This window comes from Eucalyptus grandis, chromosome 10 (assembly GCF_016545825.1).
Source record: "Eucalyptus grandis isolate ANBG69807.140 chromosome 10, ASM1654582v1, whole genome shotgun sequence".
Taxonomy (NCBI): domain Eukaryota; kingdom Viridiplantae; phylum Streptophyta; class Magnoliopsida; order Myrtales; family Myrtaceae; genus Eucalyptus; species Eucalyptus grandis.
In genome coordinates, this window is record NC_052621.1 from 8,934,159 (window position 1) to 8,954,625 (window position 20,467).

Here is a 20,467-nt window from a genome sequence, read left to right on the forward strand (position 1 = left end):
CCAATTTTACTTCTCTCTCTAAACAAAAATGCATTAGCTAAATGGGAAATTTGAAACTGAGACAAGACCCACTTTTGGCTTTAACATATAGTTCTAGGCTACATAAATCCACGTACAAAAGCAAATAATAATAATAATAGTAATGATAATCAAAGTTATGTTGCATTTGCACCATCATACACTTGGGCCTCACTACCACGTCCTTCGATATTCAGTTAAAAAACAATGTTCAATTGTCAACTGTAAACACACACGAACACAAATTGAAGAAAATAATCTATATCACAAAATTGAATAGAAGCATGCCATTTCACGACATTCAGTCATATGTCTATGAAGCACCGCATTGAGCAACGAGCGCTTCACATTGGAAACTTTCTGTAAAGCTACATGGCGACGCACAACTACTGAATCTACATCTGACTAATGTAACACCTAAAGAGCGACCTTTCCTCCAGTAAACCTACACATACATGTGAAGGGAATATACAAACACCTGACACGAGTTCTCGGCTTCAGATGACCTTTTTCCTCTGGCAAAACACACATGCGACACGAAATACATTTGACATACACGGAGCAGATTGCAAATTATCCCTAATGGAGCTCGACCACCATGATGTACTTAAAACTTTATGCACTATAGGAATCCAAAATCTAATAGGACCTACAGAAATTTCAGGGTTAGAAAAAATGACCCGCCGCTCTGAATCATTGAAGAGGAGCAGAATAGATGTCATCATCAGAGCTTGACCATCAGGATCTTCTCCAGGATGGTATTGCAGGCCAAAATCTTCCTCTACTTTGCTGGAATCTTTAGCAAGCACCTGAAGAAGAAGGATCATAATCAAGATCCATCACATTGGATATGAGTGAAAATCAGTGACCTATCTGCTCCCAATCAGAAAATTAAGTCTTGAGAATCGATTGTGCTAGACATGGAATATAAGCGCTACTTGTCAAGTATAAGCTGAGCTCTTAATAAAATTGTCTATCAACACAACTATTAAGATCAGAAATTGCTGAATCTGGAGATTGGCATTACATATTATCAGTCTCCACCTGGTGTAATAATTGGAGATGATACAAAAACTTAAGAGATGAAAGCAGAGCTCCAAAATTTTCAACTTAGGAAGAAAACACTATCAATCATGGCCAACATGTAATCTCTCTCATGAAGGTTGAAGCACAAAACGTTAGGGCAGCACGGTCTGACAACGGCAGATCAGATAAGCAAGAACTGCCCATGGATGGAGACACATATGGACAGATACACAGATGGACAGACCGATGAAAGGATGGACAGACAGATTGACAGACACGAGGGGATTTTAAAGTTCCACAGAATACTTATACATGAATGAGATTACAAACTAAAGGCAAGCCTCATAGAACCAAAGGTCTCAGAATTAGAAGGCAATTTCCAGTCAAACTTTCAGGACAATTTTAATTGAAGGCACCTCAGGTCAACAAAATCCAGATAATAAAGTACTGGTATTTTCACAAGGGCGCATAAATGATATAAGTACTCTCCCATTTATGTAATCGTTGACAAACCTGATACAGAAAAATTATGAGCTGCCATTCTGAATTTGAGATGGACATCTGTCATCAATGGAATTGGAGTTTGGGATCTTCTCAAGAGATCGGTATTGGAGGCGAACATTTTCTCCACTTTCAATAATTTTCAGCAAGTACCTACACCAAAGCTCTTAAAAATTTAGTAAATAGAAAAAGAATCCCATGAAACCTTAGCAGTACTAGACATTGCCCCTCTTGTTTTCTTCTGTTACAAAGACTAGGTTTCTTCCCATTGAGAAGAACAATCATAGATTGCCAACAATAATCAGACTGAGGGTCATTCACATCCAAGCAAAATCTCAAGAAGGAAATCAAATAAACCACTGCCCCCAGGGCATAGGCCAGCTAATTCACTATCCCTAGAAGACGAGACCTACCACAAAATCAATTGAGCTAGGCCACAAAATCTGCGGCTAAATTGTTAATTCCAATACCTTTTAGAATTTATTACACCAAGGATAAGAAAGTGGCTGCTTCTCTATATTATTTGCTGCCGATTAGGGTTGCTATTTCATTGTTTCAGACAACCATTGAACTGGGGGCTTTAACTGGTGATAATAGAGAATTGACCAGAAAAGCTGGCACACTAGGAAATGAAAGCTTCATCCTCATGTCTTTAACACAATATGGAGCTATAGCTAGTGTTTCCCTGAAGATCTGAATTAATCTTAGCTTGGGAAGATTTTAAAAAACGAGAGAAAGAACTGAGCAATGCTTATCAAAGGACCTCCGACAGTACTAGCTTGAAGGCACACTAATCTACAGAGACTAAGAATTAGTTTTAACAAATAGCGACCACATTAGAGAAAGTCAAAGTGAAAATCAAATTCACAAGCATCTAGCACTTACCAGCCATTAAGACATTGGGATGTGATGATTGCTTCCTTACCAACAAATTTTTCTGGTGTCCTCTTATTCCCCTGCACAATTTGGAGGGCCACTTCAGCGTTTCCTTGTCAATCAATGCATCTAATGTTTGTCCTATAATGCAGTGGACATCAATTTGTGCCACACAGGTGGGAGTAACTGACCTTTATCAGAACTTTCTCGTTTACCATAAATGGATATTGGACCCCTTTATGAAGCCCATTATCAGCACCACTCTCCCCATTTTCCTGGTGTCCACAAAAGCAGCATCATCAATGTCATATGGAGAATATATTTTGTCAAGGGGAAAGGAAAACTTGACTCCAAGAAAGAAGGGAGAGGGGAAAAAAGAAGGGAGAAAAGAACTAGCAGAGATTGCTCTATGCAATCTTGTTGGGCATAGATAAACTGAATCACTATGACAAGTGCTCATTTGGAAAGTACCCTGTGAGATCTTCTCATTGGATCAGCTTGATCGCCCATCTCTTTTCTTCTCTTGCGGAGCTGTGCATTATGGAAGAGTCTTCTATCATCCTCAAGCTTTACAGCTGCAGCTGCAGCTCTAAGAGCTGTTTAAGAAACGGAGTTTACAACAACTCAGAAAATTTCATTTTCAATGGGCCGGACTATTAAGTCCAATGTATCGAGCTGCTTGCAAAGAAACAACAGAAAAAACTACTATGCAAGACATTGTGCTAACTCACAGGGCACAAGTGTCCATTAGATGGAAGATGAAGAGATCCCAGAGGACAATATGACAAAAATAAATGAAAGAGTGAACTTGAAAGTACCATGATTCGGAATGAAAGTATTCCCCTTAATTTCTGCACTGCAGAGTGTACATCTTGACTGCCAAAAAGAATATGACTGCAATTATCATTCTTCTGCCTTCCATTAAAAAGTAGTAATTCCATTCAAAATAGTGGTCAAGAGGACATTTCAGATAAGTCTACATCACAAGGGATGACAAGGCCACCAATCTTCTTAAGCTTTTCTTATATATAACAAGTGAAAAAAGCTCATGATTGAGGGTTGGAACCCCCCATGATGCCTTTTCAATGAATTTCACTTTACCCAGGGGGAGAAATCGGAAAAATCAACTGATGTCCATCTAACATAGCTAAAAAAACTATTTATCTGCTTGAAATTCCATATAGATATTCTTTACAAGTAAGTTTTAAAAATAATTTCCTTTAATAAGAGCAAACATTTTTCCCCAGCTTCAACGCCAGAATGCTTTCTTTGGAAATATATACCCCATTCGAGAACTCTCATATCCACAAGTTAACAATCTTCCTGCAGGTTATCGTCATTACATACAATGATTAAGTCAAATGACGTAAAGCAGCATTCTGTCGATTTCTGAACCAAGTTCATTTTCTGAGAAAATATTTTGAAAGCACCAGTAGAGAAAACGCATCATCACAATTTTGGAAGCCAACATTCATACAATAATTTGCTTAGGCAGATCTACAGCATAAAAATAAAAGTGCATATTGGAATTCCTCACCGTCTCAATCACTCTTTTTAGCATGAAACCACCAAATGAATGGCCGCATGAGACAACCACAGCATCTTCAAGGAATGCACCACTATAATTTTGAAAGATTGACATGAGAAGAAACAGAAAACAAAAAAAAATGAGTAATCAACTCTTAAATTTCATCCTGAATAAACCAGGAACCAATGAGTGAAACTACAAGCAGCCAGCAGTATAACCAATAAAAGAATTTGATCATATAGAATAAGCAAATCAAGACGTACAAAAGCATATAATATAAAAAATTATATTAACTTAACAGAGTAATCGTGAATTGATCTTAATAAGTTTTCTGAACCAGGAACAAGACTTTCACAAGCACCAAGAGTGCCATGGAGAAGGGAAAAAAATCAGTCTGGAAAGGAAACTAAGTTCACAGGCAGACAAAATAATGCCACAATTAACTAAACTAAGAAAAGGAAAATAACCAAGGTAGGGCAATAACTCACGATATAGGATCAGAGAGGACACTTCTTAACGTTGGTTCCTTATTTGAATTATTTCCGGGTACCTGTGAATTTACAAATCCGGCTAAGAACACATCCATTTCAACAGAACTCCAATTAAAGAGAATATCATCATGTACAAATAAGCACAGAGAACTGTTTTTGAGTTTAATTTACTGAATAACCACAAAGTGAGTCAATATAAATTTTGGAAAAAGCCCTCAGTCAAGCAAATTATTGTTCCTACTATAGGAAGCAATTTATCTCAATTCACTCTTCAAGCCAGAAGAGATCAAAGCAGACCCATGGCTTCAATAAAGCCAGCAATGACATCTCAGGCACCAGATGAAGCAAGTTACCATTTCCTCTTCAAACAGAACTCTTCTCTGGACCAACAATGAGAGGGGTATCTAGTCTTCTAATCCCCTCAGGGCTAACATTGCTTGTAAACTATCTTAAATAGCCTATGTGGGAGGAAGGAACCTGTCGCGTGCTTTAAACAACACATGTGGAACAGATGGCCAGTTTATGAAATCCCATGAACAGGAAGGATGAGCTTGAATAAAAAATGCCTAGGGAAAAGTTTTAAATCCTCTATCTTCTTCAACAAAGGTAATGTTACCTTAATCTTGAGCAGATGATCAAAGGGCCATTTACTAACAAGTGCTGGCCATAATAATTGAAAAGCACATCTGTAAGTTTATTATGTCGCATACTTTGTTTTTCCTCCTCTTTTCTTGCTATAATCCTGGTTCAAGGTTAGCTTCTTATAAGCATGCAAAGGCTCAATAAATAAACACATTTATCCTCCATTACTTAGGATAGTCTCATGACTCTCATCAAGGAAACCATTAATCTAATATGGCTCTTTCACAATTCTTTTATCTCAAAGAATAAACTCCATTTCTTTTTTTTTTTTTTTTTCTTTTTTTCTTTTTTTTCTTCTGGTTCTAGGAACCCCAATGCCACAGGACAATCACAATTTCAAAGAGCAAAATTCTCTTCAAATGGAGCCCACCATGTCGATCTTAGTTTCACATTGTACTCAACCAAACACCGACCATGTATGCTAGATCCATACATTCAAGGTCCTTCTTTGAGGGAATAAACCCAACGCCAACTCTAACAGCATTTCAAGCTCATCATTCTATATACAAGCACTTATACAAGATATTGAGATATTATCGTCAATCAAGAGAATACCACCTTCTCAGATGTACTTTCTAGTCTTTTTTTCCTCCCCAGCAACCATACATTACTCAAGGCATTAGTATGACTGCACTGAATGTTCAAGCAAAGTGACATTTAACTGTGCAAGTTCCATCATTACTAGCCTTCACAAGATGCTTTAAGGGGGGAAAAGAGAGAGAGAGAGAGAGAGAGAAAGTGAAGGAATGAACTTTAAGGAAAAGACATGAAGGGAAAAGAAGAAAAAAAGTAAACCAGAAATTGATATGAGAAGTATTACTTTAACAATTCGATCCTCAAACCATTTTAGTGTCACATCGAGCACATGTAATTGAAGCATACTTGATAAGAGAAGTATTACTTTAACAATTCAATCCTCTAACCATTTTAGTGTCACATCGAGCACATATGTGTAATTTGAAGCATACTTTGCATTCTTTGCTTATCCGACAGAATGACATTAACTCCATATTTTGGAACTTTGCATCCAGTTTTTATTCTTTCCATTTACACTCTTTCCAAATCATGCAGAACTACAATAGCATCCTGTTTTTTCTTCCCTGTTCTTCCTTCTTTTCATTCATCCCTATACCGAACCACAGCATTTCCATTTTGCCTGAGCATATTATAGTCACACCAGACTCAAAAAGGTAATTGTGCTACAAAGTACTTGCTTTTTTGTATGTCTTTCCCAATGTCACAATTGCTCCTTTGCTTTGCAAAATCAGCCAGGCATCATACCTACTCAACTAAGATGCTTATACCCTAGAGTGTGAATACTACAAGCTTTGCAAGCAATTTCCCTTTATCCCACCAAGATTCCATCATCAAGCAAAAAGCACACACCGAGGGATAATATATAATAGGTACTGCTAATTGAACACGAATTAGATGGAAAAACAAGATCTCAGAGCTGAGTACTTGATTAACCTAATAGCTACATCAGTTTCCTTTTATCCATCTCAACCAAGGCAACTAGAATTGGTCATTGTACTGATAAAATAGTTAGAAAAGAATTGTTCAAACAATTTCAGTTTGTCTCTTCGGGACACTGCCTTCGGTGAAAACAACCAAAAAACAACAGCCCTCAGTAGAGATATCTTACACAAACATTCTCAGGGTTGGGGCACAATGCATCCTCCTCAGCAGAAAGGTCGTCCATAAACTGGCTGACTGATACTCGTACATAGCTTTGAGGAATGACATGACCTGCAGCTGCTATGGGAGAACAATCTAATACAGCATTGCTCTGAGGCATGAGCCTAAAAGCCAATGATGTCCTGCAAAACATAAGACATCACTTGATAATCAAGGACACTGGTATAAAAAAGACGAACTTTAGCATCACCAAGCCATGAAAAATTCGCCAAACTAAATTTATACCTCCCACCACCAAAAGAGCCGGCAAAGCAATCTGGTGCAGCCCTATGCAATGCACCAGGACGAAGCCCAGCAGTAATGTGACTAAGTGCCTTCCCAGTCACCAATAACAGATCTCCAAAAGACGACCCACCATCTGCTAGGTACCAACGGCCATTGGGGTCAAAAACCTAACAGGTGAAGAGGAATAAAACCCAATGAGCACCAAATAAAGATAAGTTTATTCAAACCTTGGAAATATGATAAGCAGTAGACCTATGAAAAGGAAACAGGGAAATACACATGTATGTTACAGAGAAGTATTGTCTCCCAAGACCAAGGCAAAGCCAGAGATCCAATGTGCTAAATTTTTCCTTGACAGAATGAAGTTACCTGTACACCAGGATTATCCGAGGAAATTAATGTCAGAAGTCCCTTCTCAACCTCTGCATTGACACTCAGCTTCCCTCCGCTAATGGTGATTTTCCCATTTTGCAATGTGTTGGGTGAGTACGATGCAAGAAGCACTGATGAAGACACCTCATTAGCAGGCAATGGGACATCATCCAGTAAATGATTAAATGCACTGCACAATATTTGTTCAATAATTACACACCATTGAAAAGAACCAGAGTACAATGAGAAAAGGAAATAAAAAAAGCCATGTACAAGCAAACTATCCCTTTAATCCCCTTCTTACTCGCTTCGCAACCGGAGATGTCTTGCTATCGCACAAAGGGCAGCCCGAGCAACTTTTCCCATGCACTTAAAAATTTCGCCCATGCAAGGGGGAGATGAATCCCCATCCTCTATAGGCCTGCACCAAAGTAAATTCAGTCAGGGCTACAAGAAAAGCCAAACAGACGAAGGATAGCAATCTCCATCCACCATTGCAGCAGGAAGAAAACTTTCAGAAGAACTAGGCACAATCATTTAAGAAGTTATATTATACAGACAGCCAAATAAAGTACACATGTACCGCAGGACAAAGGTTGAAATACTTCATTCTTTTTTAAAAACTGGAAATCTACCTAAGAATGTAGTAGTAGTTAATCATCAAGAGATGTTTGAGAAAACAACCTACTCGTGGATGTCCATGGGTTCCTCCAACATTTTGAACATCAAAGAGCAAACCAGAATAGGGAGTCGCTCAAAGATTTTATAAAAAGTACCAGTCAAGAACTGGTATGGGAACCAAAGATGGCATGTTCTATAATGATGAGAAACAGGAGGAACTACGACATGAGGACCATCAATACATATGGACAACTTGGTCCAGAGAAATTTCATTTGCAGCATTCATTGTCCATTAGATGCTGGCATGGGAATCAAAGATGGCATTTTCTACAATGACGAGAAACAGGAGGAACTACATAGCGAGAAAACATCTATACATATGGAAAACTTGGTCCAGAGAAATTTCATTTGCGGCATTTATTGTCCATAAGGTACTGGTATGGGAACCAAAGTAGGCATTTTCTACAATGACAAGAAACAGGAAGAACTAAGAAGTGCAGAACCATCAACAGATATGGATGACTTGGTCCAGAGAAATTTCATTTGCTGCATTAATTGTCCTTAAAACCGATGTTGAAAATATGCCAAAGGAACCACAGATTAAATGCAAGTCCATAAGAAACAAATAGACCAAAAAGTGCCTTAAATTCTAGAACTTAATTAAACAAGCTTGATCACAGTGCCTGTTCAGAACCAGCATCTTGTTCCTTCAAGGTCTATGCATCACCAATCATGATTGCACATATCCCAATTTCCGCACTTTCCTAACAACTAGAACTTCAAGACTCTGCCTTCAACCTTATATAAGCATGAAAACTCGATTTCAATTTCACCCCACCTGCCACCTCGTATCTAATTCTACTCAAACCACACCACGGCAACAGTCACAAACTCCAAACCTTTAGAAACCAAGTAAGTAAAAGTCACACACACCTCCCAGCCCTGTACAAGTAAACCCCGCGAGGACTCCCTTTACCAGCGGCCGGAGCCTGGGACCTCGTCCTCAAGTACAACTTCGCGGCCTCCAAGCCGCACCGCATCAACGCAGCATCCTCCGGTCCCAGCTCAATCACCGCCGCGTTGTGCCGCGTGAGCGACCCGGACAGAGCCTCCACCGCCCTGAGGTAGGGCCCAGCCGGAGCCCCATCGTAGGGCGCGATGTCGGAGAGCCGCACCCTCGCCATAGGGGAGGTCACAGCGGCCTCGGCCCCGGGAGGATGCGCCGCCGCGAGCAGGGGCGGCGGGGCGGGCCCACCGGCGGCATCGCGGCGGTGCGGGGCGGAGGACAGAGGGGCCAGAGACGGCGGCGCGGTCGGCGTGGCGGCGGGGGATCGCTTGACGGCGGAGGCGGACGAAGCAGGAGGAGGAGAGGGATTGTCAGGACGCGAGGAGGCGGCGGGTGCAGAGGAAGCCTGCTGCTGCATCGCCGTGGGAACCGCTGATCATTCTGAAAGCCAAAAAAAAAAAAAAAATCGAGCTTCTTCTCGCCTCCGCGTTTTCCCGCGTCGGGGCTTTCAAGATGCTGCCATGAATGCGAAGTGATCCGAGCCGGGCCGAGGCTGAGGCTGCTGGTCTTCCTCCCGTTCCTAGTTCGCAAGCATCTGGGTTTCGGGCTCCGTCGTCGAGCTCGCGCTCCTCGTGCGGGAAGAATCTACCCGAAGCTACGGCGAGGGAGGGAGGAGGAGGAGGAGGAGGGGGACGGGAGCTCGGGATTTAGGGTTTAGCGGTGGGGCATCATGGGAAGCTCCGTGGAGATGGCGAAGGTGGAAGGAGGAGAGTGGGGAGGGGGAGAGGAGTGCTGTGCTTTTGTCTCCCTCTTGACTTCTTCTTCTTTTTTTTGTCCTCTCTTTCTCTCTCTCTCTCATTCTCTCTTTTTCAGGAGGCTATGATTGATAATAACTCCACATCGATTTTCCTTTTCTTTTTCAAATTTGCCCTCTCAAGAACCTTTTTTTTTTTTTTTTTTGGTCAAACCTCTCGAAAACTTTGGAGGTGGAAATTTCTCTTTACATGTTAAAGGATGAAAAATGGATTAATGATTAAAAAAGAGAGATGAAAATATATGACCGGTCATATTATACAATCTCGAACAGGAGAAATTTTCCTTTCAAAAAATAAAATGAAGCGGAAGATTGATTTACACGACAAAAATATCTTATTGTCAGTTTCACTCTATTAAAATATATATATATATAGTAAAAAATTGTATCATAAATCAACTATTTAAAAAGGGAAATTTATAAAATATTTAATTTTTTTATGTAATTTAACATTTATTTATTATGATTGAGAGAAGAAAATTTGTTTTACAAAAGTTAGGCTATAGCTTAAAATTTTCATTCTAACAATGTAGGACAAAGTTTTTGAGATGTTCTTGTCTACGGCTCTCACTTTTACATGTGACACTAGCTTGGAAAGCTCCTTAAGTAAACAATGTGAGATTATTATTTTTTGTGAATTTCATGTTGGCTTTGTCCCCAATTAACTAGTTTGTGAAGGTAAAGCAAGTTCAAGTTCACACGTGTAACCCATTCTTAAATTCTCCAAATAGTCTCTTGTGTCTAGCATGATATCCTACAAGACACCTTTACCTCATAGTCACTACTCATTCTAAGTGAGCTTGAGATAAGCAATTGATCCCAATTTATTAGTATTTTTTATTTAAAAGATTCAATAAGCACCCTATAATAAGGAATTAGTTGAAAAGGCTTTTTGAAAAACATCTGTTGTGTTAGTTTGCTTAAACCATTTTAAAGTGTAACGGATCATCTCAATGATTAGACAACAACCCATGTTTTGGCATTGATTTGTGTTAGGATTTATCTCGCATTGGTTGTAAAAGGGGCAAGTAATCAGTTTATAACTGTAAGAGAAAACCTCACCTCTTAAGTTAACTTTTGAATTGAGAGAGACCTAACACCACCTAACAATTTGATTGCGAGCTCATGGAAGCTCGGTCTTGCATCGTCGTGGTCGATCTTTGATTGTCATTTATTGGTATAAGATGATATGATCAATGTTACATCTTAATAATTGGTCATTAATGATCAATTGTGATAGTTGTCAATCACTTTTGCCACTTTTGCTCACTATCCAATCCAAATGGCTCATCGAAAAACACAACGTGGATATGAGGACACAGTTTAGAGTAAAGTGATCTCATATGAGAGCTAGACAAAAATTAATGAACAAAGGGGGGATAAGCGGGAAGGAGCTATATGCCAAGGATGTGAAGCTGATGTCTTGATTGAAAATGCGATGAAACTCTAGTTACTTGATTTGTAATTTCACAAACATTATGACCTTTATATGAAACTAGGAATTCCAGGCCATCTCCTCGCCATAGAGCTACGTTACTTGATTTATAATTTCAAAGTATTGCGCAGGCCGCCATTCAGTGGACGAAACGTGGAGCCACGTGTCGTGTTTGGGTCCCACTTTCTTTCTTTCCGTTGGAGACGTTTACTGCGTCTTCTCTCTTCTTTCGAAAGAACGATCAAAGCCGACTCTCTCTCTCTCTCTCTCTCTGTCCCCAGCAAGTCGCCTCCGCCTCCGCCTCCCCAGAGCCCCGACGGTCCCGAGCTCAGATCTGCCTCCGCCGTCGCCTCCCCCGAGAGTCCCACCGGTCGCAGCTACTGAGTTCCCGAGCCCCTCCGCCTTCGGTTTATCTTCACCGAGGTCGAATCTATAGTTCGTTTGATGAGATTTCTGTTTGTCACAATGAAAACGTCCTTTTTTTTTAAACTGTTCATCTCGCTACTGAGGCGTTAATGTTATGAATGGAATGGAGCAAAGTATAATGGAGTTTCTGCAGCTTCAGCGAAACTATCTTCGCTAGGCTTGATGTGTCTGTATATTCTACCTTTTTTTTTTCCGACATTCTGGTCGAAATCAGTACTCTGATTTAACGTTGAGTGATGCTTTTCTTTTGATGTTTTTAGCTGCTTGGTGAATCTGAAATAGGCCAATTCATAAACCCAACAAGCTGTTTTCCTCCTTTGTTACTGGCACTGGCAGGGACTCTGTTCTACCGGTCGCAGCGTCTCTGCTCGGGAATCCTTCGTCCATTGAGACGATTAGTTGAGCATCACCCGTCGGTAAGTTTACATTGTCCAATTTGTTATGAGTTCGTTTCTTTTGTTTATTTTCTCCATGATTAGACCGATTAATTTTGCAGCAGATGGCTTGTTTCATATGCTGATATTGTGGGTTCATACACTGGCTATGGTTCTGCCGTAGTCGCTTGATAGGTCTTCTTCATTGCGGCAAGAGTTGCCAGCTAAGGCGGACGAAGAACAATCTCATGCCGGACGTAAAACGTTGGCCCTTTCACTCCCGAGAAGGAGAAGCTTGTCATTCAGCGTTGTGGAATACCCGGTAACAGGTACCTATCTTACACTCTCCGAGACTCATGGCTTGTGCTTAGGCTGATTAAACAGTTCATTGGATAAGGTTGGCCTAGTAGAGTAGAGATAATAACACTTCCGATGGCATTTGGATCTTGAATAGCTGATACAATGGGAAGTACCCTTCTGGAGTTATATCAGTTACTGTTGTTTTACGACTCTTGACCTTTCAAGTCTTGGAAGATCGATGGTGGTTTGACTCTCGGACATTTTGTTGTGCCTAAGCAAGTTGATGATCGGTACTTGTTATCTAACTAGATGCAAATTTTGATTAAGAAATGGCCCAGAATAATGACACCGTCCAGGATGAGCAAATAATGTAGCTTCTGCTGCGAATTCTTAAGCTTGCAAAGGGTGTGTTTGAATTCCAGGTAGCATCCTGAAGATGCATTCTTCGACTCTTGCTTGGCTGTTTATTTGTAGCTATACAATGTCCCATACTAATTGTGGTTTTTGTATGAAAGACGGGTGTCACTTAAGGATTTGCAATCGAATCTTCAGATAATTATGCATTGTCATAACCGACTGTAAGGAACTTGATCTCCAAAAAGATACTTATTTTCTGCAATTTGTTTCATATACCCTCTGTAAAGCTGACTAGTTTCTTCTAGTCAAAATCTGTTTATGATTAAGCAAGTCATAACCCACCATCCAAGATGTCTTGATTCGCAGATTAAGAAGCAGTCGCCTCTGCCTTCGCCACATGAGCCTATCGGTGGCATTGGACCTGGTTGTTGCCAAGACTATTGCTTAATTTGATGTTTTAAAGCCGTCAGTCAGTTAATTCACATGTGTAAGGTTATCCAATAGCTGAGTCATAGGTAATCCTGAACTCATACTATACGAAAGATATTTGCTTTGTCAATAAATAGATGTGATGTTAATTTTCTAGTAAAAGTACTATGTTAAATATTTTTTGTTCCTTGCTTGCTCATAAAAATGTCCATTTAGCACATGTAACTCTGATTTGAATTTTTTTTTAGTTTACAATAGCAATGATTTTTGCAAGTGAACTTGAATATATCATAAATATGTTGCCATGTAATAGGCAAATGATTTGAACTGACGAAGGCTAAGATTATAAAAAAATGACCAAGGAAAAATAACTCAATGGATTTTTGTGTGGAATTGTGAGGGGTATTTTGTCAACTCATCTAAGAACTTGAAGTTAGATGTGGATGTCCTCCTCCTTTTATCAAATATAAGGTTTGAAAATGGCGCTTATGAAGTTATAGAGTATGGTCTCGAGCATAATCATAGATTTTTATCGGAACATCAAAAGTACTTGATAAAATGTGGAAAAATGATTTTTGATGCTTGCAAGTGTGTTTTAGTTGATATGGTTAAAGCTAGCATTGAGGGTTATGGCATATAAGTTCTTGGCAAATAAAAGAGAAGGAAGCCAAAACTTGGCTTTCATCTCACGTGGTTGTTAAAAAATTTTACAAACTAAAAAATCAAACCATGAAAGTGGGGGAGATTGTCGAAATCCTTTAAATCATTTTCATTGCATGTAAATGCAATATTTGATGTTTTTGTATGTTGACAAATAGATCAAGATAAGATTGCAATTTTTTTTTTTTTTTTTGCAAACTAAAAGATCAAATTATGTAAGTAGGAGAGATTGCCAAAATCCTCTAAATCATTTTAATTACATGCAAATGCAATATTTAATGTTTTTATATATTGTAAAAATAGATCAAGATGAGATTGCAAATTTATTTACTTGGTTATTTGATGTGCTTTTAAAGTCTATGGGAAATAAGGTTTCAAAAATATTTTCACTAATCAAGATCAAGCTATAGGAAATGTCTTTCGAAGAGTGTTTCTAAATACTCAACATCATTTATACATTTGGCACATTAAGGAAAGTGCCAATTAAAACATTGCATATTTTTACCACATATTGGGATTTAAAGATAAATACTTATCAAAATTTATTTATAAATGCAAATCAAAGGATAAACTTGAATATAGTTGAAGGAAGATGAAAGAGGAGTGGGGCATTGAAAATAATAATCGGGTAGAGAGGTTATACAACTTGAGACGAGTTCCACTTTTAATCATGACATTTTTTTCCTTATGGCGTAAGATCAAGTCAAAGGAGTGAGAGCTCTAGCAATGTCTTCTAACAAATGTTGATTAAGACATTGATCTTATAGAATTTGTTCAACACTATGAAAAACAATCAAAACATATGAGAGAACTAAAAAGTCAAGGTGATTATACTTTTTGTAGGAAGCCCAAATTGCAAATTTTGATTATTGGAATATAGACACATGTCACTTTGGTGTATACTCACGCCACTTTTAAAAGGTTTAATGAAAACGTTTTTCAAAGTGCTTTAGAATGAATTTCAAATATTGCTTTCTATGGTTTGGTTTATGAAAATTTGCACGTATTGAATGGGAACATAAATCAACCCATATAAGGCCCTTCTGGAAGCACTTTGAAAAAAGTCTTTATTAAACCTTTTAAAAGTGGCAAGAGTGCACATTAAAGTGACATACGTTAATATTCTATCATTCAAAATTTGCAATTTGGGCTTCTTTCAAGAACTATAATCATATTGAACTTTCAATCTCTCTCATATGTTTCAGTTGGTCTTCATAATACTAAACAAATTCTATAATGGTTAATGTTTTAGTCAACATTTGTTAAAGATATTATTAGTGCTTTTGCTCCATTGACTTGATCTTACACCACAAGAAAAAAATATCACGATGAAAAGCCAACTCCATTTATGTATTAAGTCATATAACTTCTAAAGCCAACTGTCATTCTCAGTACCTCACTCTTCTTTCATTTCTCTTCAAGTATATTCAAATTTATACTATGATTTGCATCCATACATAAATTCTAATAATATTTATCCTTAACCCTAGCTTGTGGTGAATATATATAATATTTTGATTGGATTTGAGGATTTGGAAACATTATTCAACAATACCTCAATTAAACAAGTAAAAATATATGCAGTCTTATCCAACAAAAATGCACTGCCAAATAAAGTATTATTCCAATAGTGATTAATTCCAACAAAAGTGCAAATATCATGTTGTACTTGTTAGTATGATATGCAGTATAAAAAGCATCGCATCATCAAAACTGTTATAATCAAATTTAGACAAATTATCTTTCTTAAATAGATTTGTCAATATACTATCTTGATCTACTCTTACAACATAGAAAAATATTACTTTACATGCAATGATTTAAAAGATTTTGACAATCTCCCATACTTATATGATTTGATCTTTCAATTTGTAAAAGATTTTAACAATCACCTAAGATGAAATCTAGTTTTGGTTTTGTCATGATTTAAACTTTTGGGAGCCTGGAGATTACTTTTCCAAGAACAATTGAAGATTTGCAGCCAAATTTAGAATTTTATAGATTATGGATATTTCTTCGGCCAAGTGGAAATCTTCAAGGAACTTCATAGCAAGACGGACTGCTCCAAAATGGAGATGTGTATAGGAGGGAAATGCCATGTTAGATAAGTTTAGGAGGGAAATTGAGATTAACAAAGTGTTATTGCTGAGTAGTAAGAAAATGATGCTAGTCAAAATGAGGTTGTACTTCTAATAAGGAAAAACCATTCCAAGAAAAAAGAAAAGAAATTTAAAAAGCCATGAGAGATATCACAATATGATTTTATTTGGGAAAGACTAGTTTGCCCATATATAATCATGAGCTTGTGTTTAAACAAACATCACATGCCTTAATTGAAAAACACAAAGGCATCTAGAAGACAATGCATTACAAAATATGCTAGAGCACTACACACCAAGCACACTTTAAAGCAACATAGTACGAAAGATGCTAAAATACTACATACCAAGCACACTATCCTATTTTATTACCGAATCATTTTTTAGTATTGTTTGCTAAATCGTCTGAACTATCTCCATTCTTTGCTTTGTGAAAAACACAAATAAGTCTGTCAGTCTCCCATTATGCAAATGCTTATTAGCAATAGGATCATTAGGTTTTCCTCATAATACTGATGAAAATGGATTATATGTTTTTCTTTTCGTAGAGGGAGAGAATTGAACTATTGAGATTGTGGCTAATGGAACTAATTTTCAAATATAGTGGAAGCCAACTGAAAATCTATGTAGATGGACTCAAATGAATATGGGTCTTGGGTTAGTGGCCCACCCCATGGATCTTTAGAGGAGGGTTTGAGTGCTTGATGAATTTGGTGGCTTACCTAAGGAAATTTTGGATTAATGGATTGCTAGATATCTTTTTCACCAAATCTATGGAGGAATCGCATTGTTATGTTTACATAAAACTTTCTGAAGTTTCTCTTATTCTTGAGGAGCTGTCTAATTCTTGTTGGTCGAATTTTGAAAATATCATTCACGTTTGTTTGAGGTTTGAACTATCACCGGAGTCTTATGAAGATCTTCGCTTGATCTAAGAAACATCCATGGTCTATGAAAGATGATTAAAGTGTGAAGTTTTGGATTTGGCTTGCAAATTCTCAATTGTTCCTAAAAAACCAATCTTCGACTCCTAAAGGTTTAAACTATACTCATTTGAGTCAATCTCCATAGATTTGCAGTTGACTTTCATCACCTTTGAAAATTGGTCCTATTGGCCACAACCCCAAAGGGACTAGTCCTTTCCCTCTAAGAAAAGAAGAACAAATGGTCCATCTTCATCAAGAATCCAAGGAATTCCTGATGACCCTATTACGGATAAACTCTTGTCACAATGCGAGATTGATAGCCTTATCATGCTTTTTTCGCAAAGCAAATGACGAAGATAGTTCAGACAACTCAATATACAACATTAAAGAAGGATTCATCAATAAGATATAATCGTGTGCTTGGTTTGTAGTGCTTCATCAACAAACAACACTCTAGATGTGTTGTATTTTCTACTTAGCACGTGGTATTTGTTCAAGCACAAGCTCATGCTATATAAGGCAAAATATTTTGTATTGAAGGAGCAAACTAGCATTTCCTAAATAAAATCACATTGTGATATCTCTCATAACTTTCTAAATCTCTTTTCTTTTTCCCCTAGAAATGGTTTCTCCTAATTAGAAGTTTGTTGTTGGCTCAGTAAGATGGTATAATTTTAGTATGCTCTTCATTTGCCAACTTGTGGAACTTGTGGATCATAAAATTTGAAACTCAAAGTAACTAATTCAAGTACAAAAGGTTAATAAAATAAAAGGCAATTTCCTGAAAGAAATGGCCTATGGTGCTTGTTATTTAAGGATAACATATTGATTTCTTAGCTCTTGAGCCTATTCCTTATTTCCCCAATATTAGCTTTCGCCATGCCAACTAAAACACTATTGCAAGTATGAGAAATCATTCTTCCATCAAGTGCTTTTGATTTATTGGTGAAAATTTATGACTTTATGACTTAAAAAACTCATTCTCAACCTTAAATATAATAAAGGTAGGATGACCTCATCCTTCAAGTCTTTCATACTTTATCTTGTTCAAATGAGTTTATAGAATATAATAGAGTTATTCTTTTTTGTCAGTTAATATCTTAAAAATCCCAAATTAGTATACGTATGACAAATATCCTCGAATTGATGGATATGCGGCAAATTTATCCAAAATGACCACAAAAAACCTCAAATTTGTATACTTATGATAAATTTACTCCAAATTAATTTCTTCGATCGCTAAAAATCCTAAATTGGTACATTCGTGATAGATATACTCTATATTAAATTGGATTAATGCTACAAAATTGGTACGATTGTAACATCAATCAACCGTTATGTGTCATCCAATTTAGCAATTTAACAATAAAATTTGAACGGAAATTAACATAAGCTAAATTTATCATAAATTTATCAATTTTGGTAAATTTATCAAATGTTTATCAATTTGAAGTTTTTTGTGGTTAAAAAATTAGTTTGAAATAAATTTGGGATGAGTATACTAGTTTAGGATTTTTCAGGGTATTAACACTTTTTAAATCTTAGCTTTTCTTCTCCAAATCTTTTGCCTATTGCATGGCCACGTATTTATGATATGCTTCAAGTTTACTTACAAAAATCATTTCTTTTATAAACTCAAAATCTTTTTTCAAATCATAAGTTACTTGTGTTAAATGGGTAGTTTCATGCCATAGGCAAAAAACACGATATATTTAACATAATACTTCTACAAAAAAATAACTTCATACGAATTTCTTGAGAAAACATGTATCTTTCACATAATATGATTTTGATATCTTTGATTCAATCATCAGATAACTTTAGACGTGTGAGTTAACTAACTGATGACTTTAAAGTAGAGATAAGCAACAATCTCGAAAAAGCTCAAAATCAATGTCGCGAAATAAGGATATGGAGGCATGGGCCTTCTCAATTTGCAAATCAAGATATCACGGATAATGGGTAGCTGCTTAATCATAAACAGATTTTAACCAAGAGTATTTGGTCAACTTTGATAAAGGGTATACAGAATAAATTACAGAAAACAAGAATCTCTTTTGGAGATTAAATTCCTCACAATCTATTATGACTTGCTTAATTATTTGAAAATCAGATTGCAAATCCTTAAGCGGCACTCATTCTCCAAACAAAAGCCACAATCAAAATGTAAATGCTTAAAGTGAATATGGGACATACTCAAGCTTCGGTGAATCGCAAACAAGATGCTACAGTTTGGCAACCGACTTCACCTTCTCCATCATGGTGGTGGTGGACTGGTGGTCGTCATCAGCTTCTCTCTCTTACGAATAGTGCAGAAGGACACGTGGACGGTGAATTCTTCCTACGAATGTGATATTTCATTACTAGCATAATCCTCTGTACTGTGATTTGATGCCTTAAGGCATTATTTTTCTCGACTATATGATCCTATGCTTTTGTAGAAAGCAAATAGTAATGGGTGAACTATTTAGGGCTATTTTTGTGCAAAAAGAAAGGATTTGAGATTTACAATATTTTAGAGGACAATTCACGTTTAAAATTAAGGGAATTATGCAAAACTCGCCTTAAATGTTAGCGGTGGGGCACCTTTACCCCCAAACTATCAATTGGTACATAATTCCCCCTTGATATTTCATTTATTACAACTATTAAACCTTTCTTTTTTTTTTTCCTATTAGCATATGCAATAACATGACTTTTAAGGGTGAAAGTGAATTTCTATTTCATTTTTAGAAGAAATCTCTGATTTCCTATTGAATTTAATTAAAAAAGTGAAAAATAGTAAAATAATGAGAAAAATACATGTACCAATGCTAGTATAAAAAGATAAATATGAATTATGATAATAAAAACATGAATTGTTGAAATATTAGTGGCTTTGCTTTTTCTCTTTTATTGTATACTTTTCATGGCTCGATATTAATAATGATAATATAGATATTAATTGTTAACATATGATAAATATAGTAATCAAACTAAAGATGTTTCGATAAATAGGAACACAATTAAGCAAATGTCTTAGTAGCACAAACGTCAAACTATAAAAAATGGATCTTCAATATGTATTATCAAATGGTTAATTAATGAAACAAGCAATTAATCAATAAAAAAATTAAAAACTTTACCTTCGGGCTAATCAGTTCCTTTTATGAGTTGATAACATTATTCTTTACAATTTTCTTAGATAATTTTATTGACAGATCATTGTTGTATTCATTAAACTTGTAAATTTACAACATGAATAACCAACATTTTTTGTAATCTAAACTTATTGTTATTGAAACCCTTTCCCTTTTTATCTAACTAGCGTTTATGTTTTTTCTTAGAAAATCTTAATTAGTTATATTGAAATGGTCTTTGTCAAATTTTAACCATTATCATTACTGTTATTATTGTTGTTGTCATTATCATTCTTCTTCTTCTTGTTCATTTTCTTACTAGTAGTAATTTGGTTAATTTAGTTTTATCTCATCATATATATAGTGTTTTCTTTCATTTTTTACGGCAGTTAAGGACAAAAAAGAGGGACTTTCTTCAAATTAAAAATGAAAAAGAAAAAGAAAAAGACAAACATAGATTTTCATCCCTCAAAAAAAGGTCACGTGCATTGCAACTGATGTTTCAACGGTTAGAACAAAACAAA

At 36.7% G+C, this 20,467-nt stretch overlaps 1 protein-coding gene and 1 long non-coding RNA gene across 4 annotated transcripts; one reads left to right on the forward strand and one right to left on the reverse strand.

The window, feature by feature from the left end:
• Positions 1–263: 263 nt before the first annotated feature.
• LOC104421574 lies at positions 264–9,847 on the reverse strand. Its single transcript, XM_010033568.3, has 13 exons — positions 8,932–9,847; positions 7,682–7,798; positions 7,375–7,567; positions 7,006–7,172; positions 6,728–6,902; positions 4,438–4,499; positions 3,959–4,040; positions 3,240–3,297; positions 2,893–3,017; positions 2,613–2,696; positions 2,431–2,501; positions 1,558–1,698; positions 264–827 (listed from the first exon to the last, which is right to left on the reverse strand). Exons 1-12 carry the CDS (start codon positions 9,420–9,422, stop codon positions 1,572–1,574), a joined length of 1,752 nt encoding a protein of 583 aa, XP_010031870.2. The 5' UTR covers positions 9,423–9,847; the 3' UTR covers positions 264–827; positions 1,558–1,571.
• Positions 9,848–11,522: 1,675 nt separating this feature from the next.
• LOC104421575 lies at positions 11,523–19,335 on the forward strand. 3 transcript variants are annotated; one of them, XR_005546773.1, is made up of 5 exons: positions 11,523–11,676; positions 12,016–12,095; positions 12,238–12,382; positions 13,077–13,225; positions 18,938–19,335. It is a non-coding gene; the product is annotated as an uncharacterized LOC104421575 (long non-coding RNA). The 3 variants fall into 3 exon arrangements; XR_005546774.1 differs by lacking the exon at positions 18,938–19,335 and having other exon boundaries at positions 12,238–12,931; positions 13,077–13,638; XR_001981823.2 differs by lacking the exon at positions 18,938–19,335 and having other exon boundaries at positions 13,077–13,638.
• The last annotated feature ends 1,132 nt before the right edge of the window (positions 19,336–20,467 follow it).